General features: G+C 38.4%; 1 protein-coding gene across 6 annotated transcripts in view; it reads right to left on the reverse strand.

Annotated features, from left to right (window-relative positions):
* Positions 1 to 1,917: 1,917 nt before the first annotated feature.
* Positions 1,918 to 25,647, reverse strand: part of CTH (cystathionine gamma-lyase) — a 42,640-nt gene continuing 18,910 nt past the window's right edge. The window contains exons 9-11 of one of the 6 annotated variants that reach the window (XM_089921045.1): positions 25,132 to 25,184; positions 21,977 to 22,115; positions 1,918 to 15,453 (exon numbers count right to left, since the gene is read on the reverse strand). In XM_089921045.1, the coding sequence (XP_089777171.1) occupies positions 15,418 to 15,453; positions 21,977 to 22,115; positions 25,132 to 25,184 (228 nt within the window). In that variant the 3' untranslated portion in view covers positions 1,918 to 15,417. Of the gene's footprint in view, positions 15,454 to 21,021; positions 21,670 to 21,976; positions 22,116 to 22,646; positions 22,745 to 25,131; positions 25,185 to 25,647 lie in introns of those variants that run through there. The other 5 variants (XM_089921033.1, XM_089921022.1, XM_022581101.2 and 2 more) reach the window with 5 other exon arrangements.

Consider the following 25,647-nt stretch of genomic DNA (forward strand, 5'->3'; position numbering starts at 1 on the left):
TCTTTGGGTGAAACTTTAATACATTATTTTCTGTAGTTAGCTTCAAATATCCACTGCCTTTTGACACACTCTTTATTTATAGCAAAAGGAAAAAAAAAAGCCTGTCATTTGCAAAGTAAGAAAAGAAAGAAGAAAAGTAAAATTATTTTATCTTCAATTAAAGCACAATAGAAAGTAAAGTGTTTAAGCCCCATTAAAAATATTTGGCAATAGATACAATACTGAACAATTCTGTCACTTTACAGCATAAAAAGAAATAACTATGAAATATAATATATCCATTTAATCTGGGTTAAAAATTTATAATAAAAATATAGATTATCAATATGCTGAAATTCACTCTTTGGCACCTCCATCTTAAAAAATCATCTCACTCTATAAGTCTATCTATATCTACTGTTATTGTTGAATCTGAATATAGAATAATAATACTGCCAGTAGTTGGACAGAAAATCTCTGCCAAGGCATTCATCACCCAATAGGAAAATGAAAAAGAGAGAAAGTTGGTAAAAAAAGAAATACAAATGACTCTTAAATATATGAAGGATGTTCACTAAGTGCAAGTTAAAACTATAATGAGATATCATTTTTCATCTATCAGATTGGCAAAGATCAAATATTGATAAATTCCTGTGTTGGCAAGTGTTAGGGAAGGAAGCACTTTTATTCTTTGCTGGTGGGAATGCAAATTGACACACAACATCCATGGAAGACAATTGGGCAATATCTCTCAAAATTAAAAAGTAAATATCATTTAGCCCAGCTAACATATAGCCTGCTGAGTGTAGTACTTCAAACTGGTGTTCACTGGGAATAAATGCCAGTCATGCAAATGTCCTTTTTCTTAATATAATATTTTCTATTAACATAATTATATGAATATAAGAGAGATCATCTAATATAAAATTTGAACTATGGTATAGATTGCTGAGATTAAAGTTTCCACATCATATTTTTTCTCAGTCTATAAATTTTCATCAAATGTGTCCAATACTTTTTTCTTAAATGACCTAGCAGTCCTATCTGAAAAACAGAGACAATACATAGCCATGACTACACAATATTGGACCCAAAATGTCTTATTTATGTTTCTTCCTTATCTTATTTATGCACAGGCACAAAACATCTGAGGATTTCATTACAGATGTGTTAAATTAATATGGAGGCTAAGAAACAGTAAAGAACTGATACTAATGGCAAGGAAATTTTAATCGCATGACATCAGTGATTTTACATAGAGGTAAGAGGGGTCTCTTTTTGATTCAGAGTCCAAGCAGTATTTACCAAAGCAAACTTAAAATAAACCCCCCCAAAACACAGCAAATGGAGCAGAAAACTGTAACATCAGGAAGTCATTTTTTATATATAATGCAAATAAATAGTCAGCCAGTGGTTTGCTAAACATCTTAAAAGTAAACATATCCTTTTATAAAATGCTATTAATAAAGGCTTGATACTTAGACTGCACTTTGAGTAGTGCATAATCAAAGAACGGCTTTATAATGAGAGCCCTAAAAGAGGAAACTGACATATATTATGTGGGACAAGACCCACATGAGACATACAGAACAAAATAAAGATAGGACTAGAACGGAAACTATTTCTCTGCTACAATAGATATGATGTCACTAGATTCTTAGCAAAGGAAATTGGGGATTATTTCTGAAACCATTGGGAATCCTTTAAAATCTGTTATACATAAATACGTGAGGTAAAACATTTCTTATTACAAAGTTTGGGTTTATTTATTCCCAACAATTCATTTTATTATCCTTATCATGTACCCAGTTGGAGATATCAAAGTAGTGCAAGACTTCTGTCTATGGAGTTGCAGTCTGGGAATAGCCTGCCTTGCAGAATTCTCTTGTAATGAAGCCTATTTCAATCTTGAAAGGCAACACGTTATACTAATTTAGATTTTTCCAAAGTGTATTCTTTGAAAAATTAGACATAACTGATGCTCCTTAGTTTGCGGGGTAAAGAGTGAAGGGTGAAAGGAGAAGATGTAGTGTGATTTCCATGGTTCGAAATGCTTACTATAGACCTCTCTTGGAAATCAATAAAACACATTTACTTATTAAAGATGAAAAATTGTTGCAGTAAAGAACTCTCTTTAGGACTTCCCTGCTGGTGTAGTGGTTAAGAGTCCGCCTGCCAATGCAGGGGACACGGGTTCAGTCTCTGGTCCAGGAAGATCCAACATGCCTCGGAGCAGCTAAGCCCGTGTGCCACAACTACTGAGCCTGCATTCTAGAGCCCGCGAGCCACAACTACTGAAGCCCGCGCGCCTAGAGCCCGTGCTCCTCAACAAGAGAAGCCACCGCAATGAGAAGCCTGCGCACCGCAACGAAGAGTAGCCCCTGCTCGCCGCAACTAGAAAAAGCCCATGCGCAGCAATGAAGACCCAATGCAGCCAAAAATTAATAAATAAGTAATATTTTTTTTTTAAAAAAAGAAACCTCTTTAACTTTATTTCTCAAATTAACTTGATCAAGGAAAGCTTTTCTCACATAATATTAAATAACACACCGAAGATGTAATATTTCACAGAACAAGCTTTGGAAGAATACACTACTTGGTGATAGAGATAAGGAGCAAGGTGCCTAGATTGTAACCAGACCCATATACAGAAACTATTTTCTCCCACCCCACATTATAAACCTATTAAAGACATAGACTGATGGTTTAATAACTAAAATCCAAGAACAGGAGTATAATTTGAAACATCTTGGCTAGAATGACTTCTTGGGGAGTCTATCTTCAAAAGTTTAGTCAGGGAGCAACACTGCTGAATTATATTGCTAAACAAATGGAAGGAATATGGAAGAATGTAATGGCTCATAAAAAGGGAACGAGTCATGAAACATCTATGTGGTCTAAGAAAACACAATCTCACTAAAAAGGCTTTAGAGGGAAAGAAGTTGTTCAAAACCCCAACAGGAAGTTTCCTGAGATAAGAAAAGGTATAAAAGTCAAGAATTATGGGTAGGGGATCACTGGAGAAATTAATTCCATCTTACCAATATAGATTGAGAAACTGATCTTATGTCCAAATTTACACCTGTTATCTCAGCATAACAGCTAATAGTATCCACTTTTACTCTTAAAAAGTGTTTCAATTTGGATAGTAAATTATATGGGACCTCCTATCTATTGAACACCTACCATGTGCCGTGTGTACTAAGCAGTCACCAAAGTTTCTTTTGATACGGTAGGTGCCTTGCCATCAAAAAGTGAACAATCTCATTATAGAGGCAAGAATAGTATGTCTGAAACAATCTGAAAACAGTGAAAGGTTTTCTAGTTTAACGTTAATATCTAGTAGAGCAAATAAATTGCAGAAGAAAGCAGCCAGGGGAGAGGGTAGAATGCAGCAGAAGTGCTGGGGAAGATAGATGGATAAGCTTATACCTAGAACCCAAACTTGAATCACTGTGTCCTTGAGTGGAACAAGGGTGCAGACAGACATGACTGACTGACTCTAGCCGGGGACCTTCAGGCTGCCTCTCCTGCTGCAAGGGAACTAAGACTACATTCCTCGAAGAAGTCTCCATTTTTTAAACCACTTTCTTCAGATTAGAATGTCAGATAGTGCTTCCATAGCAAATGTACTACCCCAAGTACAAATCAGGACTCTGTTCCCCATCTTTTTCAGACTGCAAATATACCAAATTTTGAATTTTATTACTTTCCAGAAAAGGGCAGGTTTTTGACATCCAGAAACCAAATTATAGGACCGTTTTGCCCCCAGAACCCTTTCCATGACTAGGGGAGCCTCTGGATCTTGGTCTCTGCTTCATTTTTCACCATTTTAGCAGTCACTTGCTGAATATCAGCTCCTATGTTCAATTTGCTCCCAATGTTCTCTGGGGTTAAACTATGCTAGTTTTCTAAAAACTAATTCACTTTACCAAGTCTTTCTTCTGAGCGGAATCAGTTTTGTGCTCATAAAAGCAATCGTTACTTAACATTCTGTGAAATTTGGTGGCCTAGGAAGATGACACATGCCAAGTATGGCACAGAACCCAACAGTCTGTTTTCACAGGAAAGAAGATGAATGATGCGATGCAATCGTCCCTCTGCGAGCAGCAGACCTAATAAGAAAATAAGCCTTTCATGTGGAGGCTTCATAATGCTTTTCACTGAGTTCACACAGCAGCTTCAAAGCCCTTCTCTGTCAAGAGTAATTATCTCCAATTTGCAAAGCAGCACACAGTCTTTTCACAGATCACACAGTCCCCTTCAGATCTGAAGCTGTCTGGATGTGGACTCTGGATAGCACGTCATTTCTTGTACAGGAAGCAAGATCCTCCTGATTCAGCCAAGAGGCTGAGAGAAGAAGGGGAACACCTCTAATTAAAGACTTCCCAAAGAGCTATGTCCTTTGTGCTGGCAGGCTGCTCACAGGGGTCCAAGAGCCCAAGTCAGCACAACCTGAAATTAAAAGACAGCCCTAATACTCGGATCACTCAAATAGGATCCTAGTGTATGGGGCACCTCTCATGAGCAAGTCAATCCCAGTGTTATATAAGACAGAGTAAACTAATAAAATGGACAAAACAGTGACTTGTGCAACCTTCACTTAGTCCCTACAGCACTACTGTGAAACAAACCACATGGCTCTTCACACAATCAACTTCTGACTGTAAAACAATAAAATTCACAACATTTTATTCAGAGCAGTTGACATTTCTTCAACATAAGATATTTTTTTAAAGAATGAATGATAAAATATAAAAGGATTTCTAGGATCCTGTCTCATTCTAATATGCAATCTTTTACCTAAGAATTTTTATCTTTTTGTGCATCTTACTAAAAGGTATGAAAAGTGTGTGGTGGCTCTTAACAATTGTAAATCAACTTTCCTAGGATTTCTAGCTTTCATTTTTAATTAACTAATGTAACTTTACAGCTAAATTCTAGGAATAATTGCTAAATTTCTACCACCATTTCTTTTAGATGGGACTGATTTGAAACCAGCAAGAATTGACTTTACACAGACCCTTTCCCCCAATAGATTGTTTTAATTAATTTTAATTTTTAATCGAAGTATTACATTTACAATTCTTTGGGGGATGTATACAAGACTAAAAGATTTGTAACAACAAAAGACTCATAATAACAGCAACGAAAAAAATAAATAAATAACAGTTCCACGTTCTCCTTGCCTGCCACTTTTCTTGTCCTGTTTACAGTTTTAACAGTTTCTTTAATATTTATTTTCAAGACCCTAAAAAGTGGGTATGTACAAATGTCTCTCAACTCATCATAATTTATTTACTAACTTTTCTAATACCATAAGTTATTTCACTCACCCTCTTCTCCTCCTTCTATTTCTGCCAATATAATTATAATATTTTTTCTCTCCACCATATAAACCCAAATGCACAGTTTTCATTATTATAATTATTTAAATATTCATCACTGCTGTGTTTCCAGGAATTGATAATAGCCTCATTTTTAAAATTTCTTTTATCTCTAACACACTCCAGCAGCTCTACAAAATACCTTAAATACAGTTTTCAGTTCAATCAAATCTGCCAGATAAGTTCTCGATAAACTCACTCCAGCTGTCCCCTGACCTCCTGCTACAATCTGGACTGACGTCTCTTTAGGCCATGCATTATCGTGGAAATTCCCTTTGCTGGCATCTTGAAAATTTTCTTCGCCTCTCTTGTTTTGGACATGACGTTTCCTAAATCCAAAATATTTTTTTCTTAGTTTACTCACTTATTTTGTTGAAGATATACTTTTCAGTATCTTCCTGAGGAGAAAAAGGTTTGGGAGTTTATACGTCTGACAATATCACTGCTCCACTATAATACCTGATCAATATGCTGTTATATATAAAATATGTCTTTCAGCTTTTAAATTCCCATTGAGATGTCTGATGTTATTCTATTTTCTGTTGCTCTTCTTTGTAACTAAACTTTTTCTCTCTAGAAAATTTTGGAAGGTTTTTTTTTTTTCTGGTATTTTAATGCGTTGGAAAGAGTTTGTCATTTTTTGTGCTGGAAACTGAGTTGGCTTTTTCAATGTAGAATCACAAGTGTTTCAATTCTGGGTAATTTTCCAGTAATACTGAATTGATAATTTTTTCCTTTCTGTTTATTCTCTCCCTGCTGGAATTTATGTTCGTAGATGTTGGACTTTCAGAAATAAGGTTATCTTTATTTTCTTATCTTTCTCTTCTATTATCTATTTCTTTGTCTTTTCATTTTTCTAGGGCTTTTCTTAACTTTATCTGTTGACCCTTCTTTTGAATTTGTTTTTATTTGGTTATCATAGTTTTAATTTCGTGAAGTTCTTTCATAATGTGATTATTCCTTTTAATTGTATCCTGTTCTTGACTGATGGATGTCATACTTTTATTATCTCTGGAAAAATAATGACTTTAATTTCTTTTTTTTCTTCTGCTCTCTGAATCATCTCCCCTTCCCCTTCTTTTCTCTGTTTGTTTGTTTGTTTTGATGTCTCATGCTAAAGGCTTTATTCACATATCTAGTGCCCCTTAGCTATCATTTTAGGATCAGCAAACTATGACCCTAGGGCTAAATCCACTCACTACCTGTTTTTGTGAAACCTTGGTTTCACTTTCTCCAGAGATTAATCTCCAGGCTCCAGTAGGAGTGAAGAGGGGTATAACCTAAATAGCCAGAATGGGGGTGGAGACAAGGTAAACTAACGGCTTCTTTTACAGACTGTTAAATAATCCCCCAATTTGGGGTCCCTTTACATACCATTTTATGCCTTCATTATGGATCACCTGATATCTCCAATTTCTGATATTTTCCAAGGTTCTATCAATACAAGGCAAATTAACTTGCTTGTCCAAAAGGAAATTTCTGTCCACTCTGGAAGTGAGACATTCACCCAATACACAAACTCTTGGTTTTTGGAGAGCCTGAGGAAATGTCACCTATACAACCAAAAGCTGGCTTATGTGCTAAGATCACTATCTTGAGAAACCCAACTCAGGATCAATACATTCCATGATGCAAAGATTTCCTAGAGGCATAATTGTATGCTGCAGAAGAGCCCTGTAAAGAAGAGTTAAGGACAGAGAAATAAAAATTGAAAGGTAGGGTTTCCCTGGTGGTGCAGTGGTTGAGAGTCCGCCTGCCGATGCAGGGGACACGTGTTCGTGCCCCGGTCCGGGAAGATCCCACATGCCGTGGAGCGGCTGGGCCCGTGAGCCATGGCCGCTGAGCCTGCGCGTCCGGAGCCTGTGCTCCGCAACGGGAGAGGCCACAGCAGTGAGAGGCCCGCATATCGCAAAAAAAAAAAAAAAATTGAAAGGTAACCAGAATGAAGCCATCTGGTAGTGATGTTGTCAAATATAATCTAGAGTCTAATCGGATATCTGCTTAATGACCTTTGAGATTTCAAGGGAACATTTTTCTGCCACTGACACAAGGATGTCATTAACCACATTGCAAGTAGCCCAGAGTATGACCAGAGGAATGATTTTCTAGTTAAGCAGAGACCTCTTGAGCTTTCACACTAAATTAGACTGATACTAGAGAGGCTATGGTAATGGAAATCTTTGAAAATAGAACATCTAATCCAATTCTTCAAAGACTGATTTACACTTAAATCTCATGTTCTAATCTGAAAACTACTCTGAGCTCTGAAATGTTGGCTTCACAGCATATAAAGTATTTTGCCGTAATTTTAGTTCCAGCTAATCCTGAGATAGAGGATAAAGAGAAACAGAGACAGAGAATAATATAACTTAATAAAAGATGCTTCATGAAATGGAGCGATCATAGACCTCCATTCAAAGACAATTTATTTTTTTTAATTTCTAAGTACATAATAAAAGAAAGAGACAAGGCCCTTGTTCACATGCAGCCTACAGCCTGGTATAAAGATTTACGATGCTGGGGCTTCCCTGGTGGCACAGTGGTTGAGAGTCTGCTTGCCGATGCAGGGGACACGGGTTCGCGCCCCGGTCCGGGAAGATCCCACGTGCCGCGGAGCGGCTGGGCCCGTGAGTCATGGCCACTGGGCCTGCGTGTCCAGAGCCTGTGCTCCACAGCAGGAGAGGCCGCAACGGTGAGAGGCCCGTGTACCGCAAAAAAAAAAAAAAAGATATACGATGCCTAGGTCAAAAATATGGGCTCACAGAGGAAAGAAATTATTTCCAGCTAAAAAGAACAGGGATGGCTTTATGGGGAGATGATTTGAGCTGGCTTGTAAAGGATGGGTTAGATTTTGACAGATGGTAGTAAAAACAAGGGACAGAAATTCTGATTCAAAGAAAAGCAATGCTTCTCGCAGCTCAGGAGACATTTCAATTTTAAGGCTGTCAATGCACTAAAAAGTAAAGAAATGAAAAAATATAAGGTTATAAAAACATGGCATATTTTAAACATTCAATCCCGTGTATGTGTTTCTGTTTCATTTTGAGGTAATATTAAAAAGTCTAAATTTAAGACTATTTTTTTAATGAAATCCGCAGGACAAATGGTCTTTTGGGGCTTCCCACCATCAATTACCCCAGATAAACTCTGGGATACAAAAGCAAAGGGAGGGAATTCCTTGGCGGTCCAGTGGTTGGGACTCCACGCTTTCACTGCCAAAGGCTTGGTTTCCATACCTGGTTGGGGAGCTAGGATTCCTGCAAGCCACGTGGCGCGGCAAAAAAAAAAACCAACAAAAAACAAAAAACCCCCACAAAACTCAAAGGGAGACAAAGCTACAAAGTATATTCTGAGGAAATAAATGTGATCCTGATTACATAAATATACAAGACAGGTTAGGTGGGTTTTTCCTCCTACATCTTTAAGAAATGTTTAATGACATTTTTTCAGGATAAAGAAAGCACAAGAAATATGATTTCTTTTAATGGCTTAAAAGCATTTATCTATCTCCTTCAAGTATCACTCCCCTTGTCAGCTGCAGTAATAATGTACCTTTTTTTTTTTTTTGCGGTACGCGGGCCTCTCACCACTGCGGCCTCTCCCGTTGCAGAGCACAGGCCCCGGACACACAGGCCCAGCGGCCATGGCTCACGGGCCTAGCCGCTTCGCGGCATGTGGGATCTTCCCGGACCGGGGCACGAACCCGTGTCCCCTGCATCGGCAGGCGGACCCTCAATCACTGCGCCACCAGGGAAGCCCCAATAATGTACCTTTTTAGTGAACTGTCTTATAGATTTTCTTCCACATCAGTTTTGATTCTCCGGCAAAAGGAAATATCATCAAAGTATAACGTGACTTTTGTTGAAGTGGCAGCCAACTTTCATGGCATAAACACCAGATGATCTCTTCACCAAGGGTCAGATCAACAAGAGAAGAAATTGTCCTCTGAGGAAAAGAAGCTCGTCTTCAACAACAAAAACATCCAATAAAAATCAGCGTCAATGCCAAAACTCACAAGCTCATAAAATCACTATTTCATGTTTTATAAATGCCTTTGTTTTATCCGCTACCTTTCACACAAAGCTCACTCACTTCCCCCGGCTTTTTTCCTATAAGTATTTTCTCAGGATTAATCATAACATTGTAGATAGAGTTGTTGAACAAATCAAAGTTTATCAGGCAGAGAGATTAGCAAATCTATAATTATTTCTTTAGACCTTAGAACAGAATGGGTTGAAAACACCAGGCAAGAAACTGTCAAAGGAACTGGAAGTGGGAAAGGGCCTGCAAAGTCACAACAAATAAGCTCTGAAATATATCAGATGAAGATTTTCCAGGAGAAAAACAAATAAAAATTGAGAGCCATGAGGCCTACCTGAATGTAACCAGGGCATCATTTGAAAGTAGAGGTGAAGAAATTACAAATAGTCTTTATTTTTTTAGCTTAAATATTTATTTAAGTATTATCTTTTTAAGTAGTGCAAAATGAATTTGTTATTTATTAGGTTTATAGACAATGCACACTTAGTGGTTGCTTTTTCACAATATTTTTCTCCATTGATGGAGTGAATGTAGAAAGATGGTACTAGAGTCATTGTTGATGATCCCTAATCCAAGTAAGTGTTTTTTCATAAATAGAATTTAAATTACATATTTACTTTATATTAGTCTCTTTTTGGGAGCTTACCTGTTAGGCCTGTCTCTGTCGGAAAGAAACATTTATTCACTGTACCTCTTCAGTGTATCTAAGAAGCCCTACCATGGCCAGAGATGGCACCTGATAGATTCCAGAGGAAGATATATATGACTCAGAGGATGCTCTAGACAACTCCCTTCATGATTGTGATATATTAATTGCAAAAAGGTTTCCAATGATTTACCTCTTTCTAGTATCCATACTCTTTGCAATGTGACTTTTAACTCCTCCCATAAAGAGGTGGAGTCTATTTCCCCACTCCTTGAATCTGGGCTAGCCTTGTGACTTGCTTTGGCCAATAGAATGCAGTGGAAGCAATGCCATGAAAGTTCAAGGCCAAGATCTCAAGAGACATTGCACGTTTCCATTCTCATCTAGAATTCTGCCACTGCCATGTTAGCAAGCCTGAGCTAGCCTTTTGAAGGATAAGAGTCATTTGGGGAAGGTAGAACTAATGCTGGATAGAAAATAAAACAGAAATATCCACAATATTGATAAAATTTGGGTTTGAGGAAACAAAATCAAGAATTAAAGAAAAGTAAAGAGAATATAACATATATATCTTTTCTTGCAGTTACAAATCATCCTCTTTGACATTTTTATTTTGAGAGAATTTTTACAAAGGAGATTAATATTTGCAATAATTATTTTTTTAATCAATTTCGAAGACTTTGTAAATATTATACTTTATGGATTGTTTTTCCCCTTTTATATATCAAATATTATTCCCTAAAGTCAACTGTCTGGGAGAACAATTAAAAGAAGGAAGAAGGCAGAAAGAAAAAAAAGTTTCCTAAAATGATCTCTCCTGGCAACTAAGGATATACTTATCTAGAAACAAATTTACTGACCATAAAATCTTGTTGTATGTATTTGCTGAGAACTTTAGTGAAACACATCTCATCAGTGGATTGCTCTGTCTGAAGTTGGGGGCTTTTTGGTTGGTGAGTGCCCTCAACCTTCTATGAGCCAACTGTAGTTTGCTATTTCTAGTACTACTAAGACTACCTACACCAGACCAGATGTTCTTGAAGATTTACCAAAGATTATTGATATAAGTTTTTTGGAAAACAAAGAATGAGGAAAACACATTATCACAATTTCTGGCAACTCTAAAACATTACCAGTTTGAAAAAGTGAAAAATCAGAAGAGAGAAGGATTTTGAAGTGTCTTTTGCAATAGCAAAGCAAAAATGCAGCCAAATTTGGTTATAACTGATTTGGGGCATGGAGAGACAAGATAAATACTTCTCTCCTATAGATTTTCTCTGAGACTGGGAGTAAAAAAATCACCTGACATCACTGCATACATGGGCTATGTGGAGGTTCAGAAACAAGAGTGTGGATTAGGCTGGAGCCAGGAAATGTGTTCTGGGCTTGGATCCACTGTAATTGGCTGTGTGACCTCTTTCAAGTTCCTTCTCAATACCACAGAGACAATAAAAGTGTTCTTTCAAGAATGAGTTCTTATTTCCATTTTTTAAAACAACAGTATAAGTCCAGTAATGACTGTTACTATTTAGTGAGTGCTTAATATGTCTCACACGGTGCTAAGCACTTTACAAGTACCCTACCTGTTACTGTTCAAAATAATCCAGAGAAGTAGGTGCCATTATTATCCCTGCTTTAGAGATGAGAAAACAAAGAGGAGATTAAGTAATTTGTCTAAAGTCACAGGAGAAGTAAAACCAGGATTCAAATTCAGGCCTTGTGGCTCCAGAGTCCATACTTGTAAACTATTCTATATTTGAAAAAAAGTATGATGTATTCTAGAGATAGTATGTGACTTCTAATATGAATTATATTTCACAGTATTACAAAACATGTGGTCTTGCAAGTTAAAATAATTATAGTTCATAATAATTGTATTGGAATTGTGCTAATTGGAATTAGCACAATTCTCCTGTTTTATATTTCAGATAATGCATTTTCCAGCAGATTGGTGAATGTGACAGTGGAGAGATGTCTGGATCTCAAGGTTCTAATTTTTCCTCTCCATATGTACCTGTTTCTTCCATGAATTTAGGAAATCTGGTCTCTGGCATCCAGGTTAGAGATTTAAGCTTATTGTTTCAGACTAGTTATCTCCCACCAAAATGCGGATGCTTGTCTAAACCACACTGCTCCTTCCTGTCACCAGGTTAGATCCAGCTCAGTACAGGTCCTGGTTATTGTAGGTTTGAGGTATACGGAGGAATCCACCAAGGTCTGAGGAAGATCTAAAGACCCAGTCGACCTAGGCCATGACCTGGGAGTGGGAAGGAAGCAGTGTTATAGATCATTACCCCAACTTTAGTGAGGGATAACCAATCTGAAAGACAATGCACTTGATTCAGCAACCTGAAGACCAGAAGCCAAACTAGCGAGTACATAAACAGGCTGTAAATCTTTCCAGAAAAACCTGAAGATACAACACTGATCTCACCCATTAGTCAGAACCTTCAACCCTCTCCCAGCTGTTTCTTGACTTCTAGAAGATTCCTATAAAGAGGAGGGCCTTCCAAGTGTGTAGAAGTATGTAGGGCTACTCTAGATGATGACCTCTCCCTCCTGCTCAGGGAAGAACTTTTACCTACAGGTGTAGGCTATTTTAAAAATTAGAAACCAAGGTGCTACATCTACAAACTTTCTCTGTCTTATTTTTATTTTTAATTCACACAAAATAAGAAAATATTAAAATTGGAAGGTTGTGGTAAGTAGAATAATGGTCCCCCAAAGATGTCCCTGTCCTAATCCTCAGAAACCATGAATATGTGACCTTACATGGCAAACAGAACTTTGCAGACATGATTAAGGTCAAGGCTTGAGACAGGAGATTATCTTGGATTATCCAAGTGAGCTCAATCTAATCATATGAGTTCTTAAAAGTAGAGAATCTCCACCAACTGGGTCAGAGAGATGAGATGGAAAAGGAAGGAGAGATTCAAAGCATGAGGGCAACTCAACCCACTGTCTCTGACTTTGCCGATGGAAAAAAGGGGCCATGAGCCAAGGAATTTGAAGAAGCTAATAGCCCTCAGAGGACAGCCAGCAAAGAAATGGGGATCTGTGTTATAACTGCAAGGAACTGAATTCTTCAATTGAGGAAGAAAATGAATTCTCCTCTAGATCCTCCAGAGAGGAACACAGTCTGGCTGATACTACTTTAATTTTAGTCCAGTGAGACCCATATCAGACTTCCAACCCTCAGAACTGTAAAATAATGAATTTGTATGGTGCAAGCTGCTAAATTTGTGGAAATTTGTTATGATAGCAATAGAAAACTAATACAAAAGGGATCTTATAGATGTTTTGAGCTCTATCCCTAATTTTGACCAGTGATAAAACTGAATTCTAGCTATGCTGTAGAATGTTCTTCCAACCCTATCCATCTGGCTAACACCTACTTTGCCCTCTGGATTTAACTTAGATGATTTTACTTCCAGGAAGTTTTCCCTGGCCCTCCAGGACTGGATTAGGTGTCCTTGCCCTATGGATTCATAGCACCCCATGGATAATTTAGCACACTGTCTACCTCTCTGAACTCTCACTAAATTTTTGAGGTCCAGGACTTTGTTTTACTCAACATGCTGCTAGAGTATTCTGCTGAAAATGACCAAAGGGCAGCAAACAAATTGGTAACCTTGAAAGGCAGTATGGCTTGGCTATTAAGAGCATGGGCTTTAGAATCATACAAACTAGGTTCATGTCCTGGCTCTAACATCTATTAGCTGTATGGCCTTAGACAGTTTCTTTAAAGTTTAATTTCCTTTACTGTTATTTCCTCATAAAAAGAAAGACAGTAATAGCACCTGCTCAAACAATTGTATGAGAATTAACTTAAATGATGCTTGTAAAAAGCTTGGCCATGTTCCTACTACATAAGAATAGCTAAAAAATTATTTCTTATTATTATTAGGGATCTGTGATGGTTAATGTTGTGTTAATTTGGCTGGGCCATGATGTCCAGATATTTGATCAAACATTATTCTGAATGTTTCTTCGAGGGTGTTTTGGGTGAGATTAACATTTAAAGTGGTGTACTTTGTAAAGCCGATTGCTTTTTATGATGCGGGTGGGGTAGGCCTCATCCAATCGGTTGAAGGCCTGACTAGAACAAAAGACTGACCTCCTCCGAAAAAGAAGGAATTATCCAGATAATTTTGAAGGCAGATGGCCTTCAGAGTTGAACAGCAACATCAGCTTTCCCTGGGTCACATACACACACATACCCTATTGGTTTCTTTGGAGAACACTGAATAATACAATATCAAACCTGTAATCTGTAAATACGGTACTATTACAAACAACATGTAAAAACAAAAATGTGAAGATGGGTAAGATTCCCATTACCCATTTTAAGTAAATTTTCCTCCATTTCAATATCATATGGGACTCTTTCAGTTAAGAGGAGTACCAGCAAGAAGACAACAAAAGAAAAGCTGGCTTAAAGAAAAAAAGAAAAAGAAAGAAAAGAAGGTAAAGAAGAAGGAGGAGGGGAGGGGGAGAAGGAGGGAGCGGAGGAAAAGAAATGTCTTAGCTCCTGTGACTGATATGCACAAGCATAGGTCTAGCCTCTGGGATAACTGGATCCACGTTTCAAGAATATCACTGAGGCCCGGTTTCTGTCCATCTCCAGAGATGCCTTCTCCGTGGGGTTTCATTCTCAGATAGGTGTTCTCCTTGGAGTGGTGAAATGGCTATAGCAGCTCTACATGACACACTTTCAGGCTCAAGTCACAAGGGAATGAGAATGTATCTTTTCTGGTAATTCCCATAAAGATTCTGAGATTCATTCTAAGTGGTGTAGCTTAGATTGGGTGTTCATCTGGAACCATCAGCGTGGTCAAGAGACCAGATATGTGCATTGGTTTAGGTTAATTAATCTGTGCTCACTGCTAGAGCTCCTCACTAAACCACTAATCAATCATAGGGACAGGGAAGCTTTCTACAGGGTATATAGTGCCTGAAGAAGGTTAGATGGATGCCAGGTAGTCAACAACAAGCTGCTCCAATTGCTTAACAAAATCCCTCTTTACAATTTTGGTTATTTTGCCTTTTACAAATACTATTTGATTTCTGAGAATCAAAAACACAAGAGGATGCCTGGCATTAAATATTCTTTAAACATCCATGTTATAAATTCATCCAACATGGAAAATGTATAACAGTGAATTTCCTCTCTTGGCTCTTTTTTTTTTTTTTTTTTTTGCGGTATTCGGGCCTCTCACTGCTGTGGCCTCTCCCGTTGCGGAGCACAGGCTCCGGACGCGCAGGCTCAGCGGCCATGGCTCACGGGCCCAGCTGCTCCGCGGCATGTGAGATCCTCCCGGACCGGGGCACGAACCCGTGTCCTCTGCATCAGCAGGCGGACTCTCAACCACTGCGCCACCAGGGAAGCCCTCTTGGCTCCTTTAAAACAAGAACAATTTCAAACCTTTCCACCACATTACAATTATCATTGTTGCATCTTGGTGGTGATTACTTCTAAGCTTGCTTTATATTTTCATAATATTCTGTTACCATTATTATTAGCTATCACATATGGGCCAGCCAGATTCTCTGGCATTTCTTTCTGCAATATTCAATTTAAAAAACAAAGACAAAAACAACAAAATCCTCACACCGGTTGGATGAAGCAGATTGTCGCTGGATTAAAATGAAAACCCTCCTCCCTCCGACCTCCATAACCAGTCTGTTACTTGGGAACAACAGCAGTTTCTAAATCTAAACCACAACAGGAGTTGGATGGACAGTTTTTATCTGCCATGATTCCAATATGCAAAACACCGTCTGTATAACTTAGAGAAAGAACCCAAAGGCATACACACAGAAATTTTACAATGGTTATTATTGAGCCAAAGGGACAGCTAACAATGACTGAGCACCTACTGCATGCGTGCTTCACAAACGTTATGTAACTTAATTCTCATAAGAACTCCATGAAGCAAACATTACTACTATCTCTATTTTACTGATGAGGACAGATATTGAATCTTAGAGTATTTAAATAAGTTGCTCAAAACAAAGTCAAATAGCTGGTAAGCACCTGACGTGGGTTTTGAACTCAGAAAGTCTAATTTTTACTTTTCTGTAATGGAAGCCTGTTTTTAAAAATGTCCTTTTCCAATTCCCTAAATTTGCTAGAAAAAAATCATTTTTCCAAAAAAGAAAAAATAGTATAGAAGGAAGGAGGAAGAAAGGAAGGAAAGAAGTTAGGCAACAATTTTGTCATAGTGTAATAATCACATTATAGCCACAGTAAATTTTTTAGACTAACTTGGAGGTTGTTAGATATTAATGGAAGAAATTTTCACATGTTGAGGTGTGGGGAAGTCATTCTGGCTTATATATGATTTAACTTGAATTTTATGCTAACTAAAACAGCCTGCTTGTGGCCTATCAAACATACATCTTACATCTGCTTTAATCATTAAAGAAAAGGGTGCATTGACCACAAATAAAGAATGTCCCTGTTAAAAATAAAGATTAAATGCCTCCAGTCCTGGGACACAAATGCCAGTAGTCCTTCGATAATAAGACCGCTTTCCCAGGTGTCAATGCCATACTGACTCACCCGGTACAGGTTGATCTGTTTGTTTGTTTTTGGAAACCTGACTCTTTGATGTTCTTTGTTGTGACAAGGTATAAAGCTGTGTGAAAACCATGCTTCTGTGGGGCAGTCCCTCAGACTTATCTAAGTGGCTGTCTCCCAGGCTATAGTCCTCAATTTGGTTCAAATAAAACTCTTTCTTATCCCTGTTATAGTTTGGTTATTGATTATCTGCATCAATAATGTAAAAGGACGAGGCATGAAATTACTTTGCAGTGGGTGCTGTAATACCCATTGGACCCCCATTGCCAGGCCAGGGCTCCTATCCACCCTTCTCTAGAGAATTGCCTCAGCTGGGTGGAGCCACGTCACCAGGGAGGTTACCCACACACCCCCATCCCCACCACCTTCGCTGCCCCTCCCCCTCCCCACTCCACAACTAATGATGGGCTAATACAGGACTATAAAAGTCCAGCCCGCTTGACCCACATCTACAGGGCATTTATTTCAGAGACCATCCCTTGAAAAGCAGGCCAAAGCTAGACTTTGCCAAACTTTTATTCAAAATAAAATGAGTTATGTGAATAAAATACATGTCCATCCTAGAGAGTCACATCCTATTCCCTTTCCCAACTAAACACTAATAACTAATAACTAATAACAACCCTTGCAATATCAAGAGAGTAGTTTGCTAATCTGCTTATGAATTCCCTATGCTGGACTAAGAATGGTGCACTGGAACAATGAAATGAAAGGTCAGAAGACCAGAGTTCTAGCCCTGATTCTGCCAATTATTTTTATTAGCCATGTGATATGGAGTAGTCACTTAACCACTCTGAATCTTCCTTTCCTCTCTATAGAAGATGGACTTATACTTGTGCCTTCTAATTCAACAGGTAGGTGTGAGAACAGCTGAGCTAATAAATGAAAGAAAAAAACAAAAACAAACAAACAAACAAAAATAGGTCTGGACTTTTTTCTATTTGAAGAAACTGAGATATAAAGTATTGTAAAATTAGTAATGAACTCAGAAATCTTTAATTCCCCAGGGCTATGCTATATGTGTTCTGTTAGAGGCACACTACTCAAAAGATCAGGAATATTTGCAGTATCTGACCATTCTCACTGGAACAAATTTAAATTGATTTTGTGAGCAATAAGTCAATATTTAATCAAATGTGGTTATTAAGAAAAAGAAATACAGCAATCCTTTCTTCAATGAACCTTCAATTTCTATTACAAGTCAATTACATTGCATAATTTTTTTTCTAAGTTTGGGACTTCCTCAGTGGTACAGTGGTTAAGAATCTGCCTGCCAGTGCAGGGGACACAGGTTCAAGCCCTGGTCCAGGAAGATCCCACATGCTGCGGAGCAACTAAGCCTGTGCACTACAACTACTGAGCCTGCGCTCCAGAGTCCGCGAGCCACAACTACTGAACCTGTGAGCCACAGCTACTGAGCCCGTGTGCCACAACTACCGAAGCCCACGCGCCTAGAGCCTGTGCTCCGCAACAAGAGAAGCCACTGTGATGAGAAGCCCGCACACCGCAACGAAGAGTAGCCCGCACTCGCCACAACTAGAGAAAGCCTGCATGCAGCAACGAAGACCCAATGCAGCCAAAATTGGATAAATAAATTATTTAAAAAAATTTTTTTTCTAAGTTTGTAGTTCTGTTATGAAGCAAATGGAATCAGGGTTTCTTTTGCTGTGGAGATGAAAATTCTTTTTTTAATACTTACTTGTCTTTGGATAATTACTCAGAGAAGTTTTCTTATTTTTACTAATAAGACTTTTGTTATCCCTTGACAACTTTGGTTTAATCGTGTTTGCCATATTTCTTATTTCTTTTGATATTGGCCTCCTAAGAGAGGTTTCTTATGAAGCACTTGTGTTACCTTTTGCGTTTTTCTAAAGTGCATTACAAGCTTTATTTCCTTTTTCCTGAAACTTTCTTTAGGTCTACTTAAGTAATTAAGTGATCATATTATATTTACAAAAATACAGGGTGTTAGATTTCTGTTTTGTGTAAAATCAGTTTGTAGTTCCCAGCTGTTTCCTGGCTCCTCTGTGGAATTCAGGTCATTTAAGGCTATGCTGTTGTTAAAAAGGATGTCGATTTTTTTTTTTTAATTCCAGATTTCATTGTTACTTTCTTATTTACCCCTCACATCTCAGAGCTAGTAGTCTTTGGCACAATATTCCAAAATAAAGGACCACTTTATGCACCTTACCTATAATAGAACTCACTAAAAAACTAAAAGAAAATGTACAAGGTAGGACTGAATTTTGACTAATGTGCCTTATAAAGCAACTCAGTGAAAAATAGTGTGCTGGAAGCCTGACCTCATCTAACTTGATCAGTATGTGGCTGTCCGGTTATGTTACCCTCTACAAAGCTAGGTGTATTATGAAGTGGGAAGGGGTGCGGTGCAGTGTTTAAACACTGAATCATCATCTCGGTGTGAACTATGTTAATGGAGACATACTTACAGATAACCAAAAGTGTAGATAAGCTTCTTAAACCTTAATAAACAAAACGGTGCCTTCTCAGGCAATAAGGGAAATTGCCTAGAACATGGTTGTGACAGTTAATTTTATCCACAAACTTGGCTGAGCTATAATGCCAACTGTTTGGTCAAATAAATACTTGTCCAGATGTTGCTGTGAAGATATTTTTTAGATGTGATTAACATTTAAATCAGTAGCCTTTGAGTAAAGGAGACTAGTCCCTATAAGGTGGGTAGGCCTCACTCAATCAGTTGAAGGCTAAGCAATTCTGCTTCAAAAACAGCAACACAGAAAATTTGTCTGAGATTCCAGTTTGCTGGCCTGCCCTGCAGATTTTGGTCTCAAGACTGCAGTAACTCTTAGGTGAATCTCCAGCCTGCCCCACACATTTCAGACTTACCAGCCCCCCACCATCACATGATCCAATTCCTTGAAATAAATTTCTTTCTCTCAGTCTGTCTCTTACACACACACACACACACACACACACACACACACACACCCTATTGGTTCTGTTTCTCTGGAGAATTCTGACTAATAAAATGGTAGTTACTTGCTGCTCACCAGAAGCTCAGGCAATGGATAGACCATATATAAAAATAGACCTTTGACCTACCATCTGCAGCAAGCTCCCCAGAAAACCAACTCCTTATCTACAATAAATAACCCAGGAAGCCAGCTGCTATAAGTCAGATGTGTAGGAAATTTGATTGCTGCCTCTAGCGACAACCCAGGAAGCTAAACAGTAACTTCTGTAATAATCAGCCCCAAATGGTTAGGACTTGATTAATAACTGACAGCTTCCTTAATTTTTGTCCCTGCTTTTGACTGAGGACCAAACCTAGAAAACAAAATATGCTCCCCTACCCAATCACACAGGATCCCCACTTCAAGTCAACCTGCCCACCGCTTCCCTAGGCCAACAGCCTCTAATCGGGGCATACTTGAAGACTTCTCTTTTTATACTACAAAGCTTTTTCATTCTTCTGTCTGCCTTTGTTTTTCTTAGCTTTTTTTTTTTTTTTAACATTTATGACAGTGATTTAATGTTATTCATTTAAAAGTCATCTAACAGTTTTAAATTTGGAAATTTTTGTTTCTCATCCACATTAACAGGCATTAAAATTTCTGCAATTCCTATGCTCTGCCTTCCTTTGAGTCTGCCAAAAAACAAGTGACAGTAGCTGACTCCCTTGTAAGCTTAGAATAAATAGCCTTTTCTTTTCTTATTCAAATGGTCATTTGTTTATCCCTACAGCCTTAAGGTACAGAAATGGCAAGAAATCAAGTCTTCCAGAAACCACAGTGGGATATAACCAGCCTCAAAATGCTGCTACCTACAGAGACAGAATTTCCAGGGTCCACACACATAATTCAGAAATGCACAATACATAAGAATATGTATTTGTATGTATTCTCCTCCTACCCAGCACTATTATTAATCGAATTCAATGATAGGCTCCCCCCCCCCCCCCCCCCCCCGCCGCCCCAGCCATGCCCTTGGGCATGCAGGACCTTAGTTCCCCAAACAGGGATCAAACCATGCCCCCTGAAATGGAAGCATGGAGTCTTAACCACTGGACCGCCAGGGAAGTCCCAATGATAGGATATTTTTACACTGAAACAAATGGTGATAGCAAATGTGACTGAAAGCCTTTAGTACAAACAATTTTAAAAATCCAATTATTTTGACTTACGACGTAGTGACAATAACTTGCTGGTTATGCTTCTAGCTATGAAAGTATTTCTTCCTTTAGCCTCAACAAATTTACAGATAAAAATATAAGAAGTAATATTTCTCTATAAAAGTGGCTTTTGACCTGCCCCATACAGATTTTATAACTAATGTGCAAACACTAAGATTTGAGCATGATAATTACACAATTGAATTTATAAAAATTAAGTGGCTGAGACCTCTAAGAGTTGGGAATTAAAAGGGCCCAGGAATACAATTTAATGCCACATAGTACAGAAAATATCACAATGGGATACATTTGATAATAAGATTTATTTTTTAAAAAAATAGTAAGTACAACCTTAAATCAGTAAAATTTCACAGACTTTTCAGATATTTGATTTTTGGCTTATGGTAATTAAGTGTAAACCATTGCTTTGAGTGCTATTTTCAACAATATACAAAATCACCCTTGATTTAAGAACATTCATTTAATAATTTAAATTCCTCAGAAAACATGAAAAATGAAATGCCATTAGATTGTAAACATGATCAATATAAATCTTAAGCTTGAAAAAAAGAACACAATCCCCAATAGCAGCACAAATCTCACCTCCTTCAGAGGCAAATGTATATCCAAATTAACAAAAAGATCTTAACAGAATTGACTTGTCAATTACAATACGGGAAAGAGGAAACTTTTTAACAGGAATGATACCAGGAAGATTACAGTTGTGAAAGGTAATAAAGTCCCTTAAAATTTTCACTTGAAAACTCTGCAAAGGCTCATTAATGGTCCATTCAATTATTCAGAAGTTTTGATCTTTTTGCAGGAAGCAACCTCTAATAGCAGTTCTGGAATGCTAGTTGTGACTTGCATTTGGAGAGTGCTGTGTTAACAGTGCACAAGAAAAATATGTTATTAAACCTTCAGGCAAAGACTTCACCTCCTCCAAGAATTCTTTTCTGAAGACTACATTCTTTTAAATCTGCATTTCGACTGATTTCCCTATACATTTATACACCCTGTATATTGTAATAAGAAAAGAGAAAACGTTTACAGTCCACTCTATAAACATAGTGAGGCCACTCTATAAACATAGTGACCCGCCGCTCCCAAGATTAAGCGTGCGCGCATGCGCGCGCGCACACACACACACACACACACACACACACACACACTAAAATAAAACTTACTGCTGCCTTCAAAGCTTGATCTAGATCATCCAGTAGGTCTTGTTTATCCTCTAAGCCCACAGAGAGTCGAATCAGTGTGTCACTAATTCCAAGGGCTTCTCTGTCGCTCTTAGGCACTGAAGCATGGGTCATGATTGCCCTGAAAGAAAGAATGAGCAAAATTTTGATCACTATATTGTAGCAGGGGATGCATGTTTTTATCTCATAAATTGCAACTATTTTCAAAATTTTTCTACTCTCAATATCAAATGCTTCATACACCTACAATGTTTCGCAGGCAAAAAATTAAGGAATTGTGCAAATTATCATTTCTAGTCATGATTTTAAATGAACACAAAGATCTTTTATTGTTTTCATACCATCAGTAAGGTATACTCAATCGGACACTGAAGATGCCAGTCAAACACCCCCATGCACGAGGGGAAGACATAGCCTCCAGTGTGTGGATTTTAACACCAACCTGAATGAGGCCTTGGCCAGAAGTCATACACCCCATGACCAACCAGCTGCACTTATAAGAGGCCTCTTGGATCAAGAGCTGGTCAGAATTAATTCCATCTGGATCAAAGGATCAATCCAGAGCTGGACCTTCTGAGGCAGATCAGGGAAAGACAACCTACGATCACTGGTAGCAATCACTAAGCATTAGGAATTAATTCCAACACATAACTCATGACACAGAGTCCTCAGAGGATGTTCAAGATCACGTAGCAACTCATCGTCATTGTCAGCATGGGTAAGGGTAGAGCACCTACTATGGTTCAGGCTCTATAGTAAGAATTGGGAAACCAAGAAGAATGAGATATTTTCTTTAGGTAACAAAGCAGGAGCTAAAGACTATGACAATTCACAAAACAGAACAGTCTACAGCAAATACCAAACAAGTATGGACAATAAGAACTGCCGGAGTTCAGAGGAGGGAGAATCTCCGCGGGCTGAGGCATCACGGAGGGGAGGCTTATATAGTCTTAGGGAGCGCTTAGATGTACACTGCCCCCAACATTCCACCATCCCCTTCCACCACCAGCAGAAGGAATCACTTTCTCCTATCCACTTCAGGCCCATGGAAAGAAAATCTGAGTTGTGTCCAAAGTAAATGAATATCTTCTTTGATCACTCTAATGAAGTTTTACATGCAAACATCCTCCTTAAAATGTTCTGCCTTTTTAGGCTCTTAATTCCTTAAAAGACAGTGAATGTGTAGAAATAAGAACTTAGGCTTCTGGGACCAATAGACTTGGGTATGATTCTCAGCCCCTCCACATACTGGCTGTGTTGGGCTTGTAAAAGTTACCTGTCCTCAGTCAATTTCCTTATCTCAGTACACTGTTATCCACATTTTACAATCGAGAAAACTGAAATTGAGAGTGGATAAGTAAGTTTTCTAAGGTCACCAAGTTAACACACGTTGTTAGGCTGGGAGACCAACCCAGTACATGTTGGCTCAGCTTCCTCCCCGCTGACTGCAATGCTGCACTGGTTGCAGCGTTGTTGGGAGACGCAGAATGAGGGTGATAAAACAGACAAGCTCTGACCTAAATTTATTCTTCCACTGGCACTGGGGTTAGCGCCTAGCTGGAGCTCCTAAGGGCCAAGCAACTTTAAACCACATCCCTAAATAAATCAAGCGAGGTCTACTTTTAAGAGAGCCTTAAAGTAATATACATTGCATTACTACGAAAAATAAACCAATTTCATATGCTGAGTGTGCCCTCTTGTGCATCCAGACTTATTAGCAAGCATTTTCCTGAAAGACTAACAAAAACCTCTATGGCTTATCTTAATTATTTGAATCATTAATTGGGCTTCATTTTTTTTTTTTTTTAAAGATTATGAAATTGCCTGACTCTCCGCATGAACTATAAACTACTAAACCAGGGCAGGAAATGTGCCTAAATGTTAGTAATCCCTGACATTCCTCTGCACATAGTTATTTCAGAAATGTTCATGTAGGGCTTCCCTGGTGGCGCAGTGGTTGAGAGTCCGCCTGCCGATGCAGGGGACGCGGGTTCGTGCCCCGGTCCGGGAAGATCCCACATGCCGCAGAGCCTGCGCGTCTGGAGCCTGTGCTCCGCAGCGGGAGAGGCCACAGCGGTGGGAGGCCCGCGTACCGCAAAAAAAAAAAAAAAAAAAAAAAAGAAATGTTCATGAAAATTAAAACATAGAAACATACCATGCATTTAATACAGTTGAAAATTAATAGGTAATGATATTGATTTATCCCTGTAATAATTATAATATATGGTCATAGAAACATAAAAAGAAAAACAGGATGTAGCTCAGGAATGCTTGCTGGGACAGATAATCATTAAATAATAATCATTATTTTAATTATTAATACTATTTTATGGATGAAAAGATTGAAGCACAAAGGTTAAGTGATTGATGTTCTCAAATCCAGATCGAGGCTGCTTTAAACACTCCGCTCACAGTTTCTGATGCAAAGCCTCAAGAGTGAAGTTGCTAACATATTCCTGTGTGACATTTGATTCATCAGCAAAACTTTCTGAACCATTGTTTCCTTGTCTGTAATATAAGCTGTTGGACTCCCTGATCTTAGGCTGTTTTGTGTTCTATTATCCTCTGGTGCTTTGATAAAATTAGATGAATTGGTTGGGTCAGTTAATGAAGGGTCAGGAATACAGTTGAATTTTGGGTTTATGTCACAGATGACACAGAGCCATTTACCCCACAGAAAACAGAAAACAAACAGACTTGATGGTAACTAGCAGGGCTCTCCTCTGATAAATAAGAGTATGGAGGGTTTTTTTTTTATCAGAAACACATTCTCAATTTCCCCTGGAGTCTTAAAATCAGCCCTTCTGGTGCAAAGTCTCCAACCTCCCTTCCAGAGCAGAGTGGAGTAGAACAAGTGGCCCTGGTTCGGAGGTCAGAGAATTACTGCTGGAATCTCCTTCAGGCAAATAGGAAAAAAGCAAAATTTGGGAGGACGCAGCTTAGTGTTTAGTAGCCCCCATTAGATTTTTATCAGGGTCTCCATTCTATGGAGTTAGAGTCCATTCCAACTAGATAGTGCCATGCTGCTCTTATTGCTAAATATCTTGAATGATCCCTGATTTTATCCTACTCCTTTTCCAAACAATCATTACAGCTGAAATCGAAGTTAAAATACTGAGAAAAACAGAAATACTTACGGAAGCTCAGCAAGACTTTCATATCCTCCTAAGCTCTCAGCCAGCGTAAATAGCTGTGGCAAAGAAAATATTAATATAGATCTTCTACTAAAATAAAAATACTAAAATCTAAAAATAAATGTTGTTGATAAAATGGCCTCGGGACGGGGGATGGAAAATGGTGCAATTATGAATAAACTACAAATTGGATAAAAACTTGGAGAAAAAATCAGAATAAAATCCATAACAATGATTTCACCAGACTTTTTTTTAAATTAATTTATTTATTTATTTTACTTATTTTGGCTGCATTGGGTCTTTGTTGCTGCACGCGGGCTTTCTCTAGCTGCGGCGAGTGGGGGCTACTCTTCATTGCAGTGCACAGGCTTCTCATTGTGGTGGCTTCTCTTGCTGTGGAGCACAGGCTGTAGACACATGGGCTTCAGTAGTTGTGGCTCGCGGGCTCTAGAGCACAGGCTTAGTAGTTGTGGCGCACGGCCTTAGTTGCTCCGCGGCATGTGGTATCTTCCCAGCCTA

This window comes from Delphinapterus leucas, chromosome 1 (genome assembly GCF_059928025.1).
Source record: "Delphinapterus leucas isolate spDelLeu-1000000601 "Yukka" chromosome 1, BTC_Dleu_Yukka2, whole genome shotgun sequence".
Taxonomy (NCBI): Eukaryota; Metazoa; Chordata; class Mammalia; order Artiodactyla; family Monodontidae; genus Delphinapterus; species Delphinapterus leucas.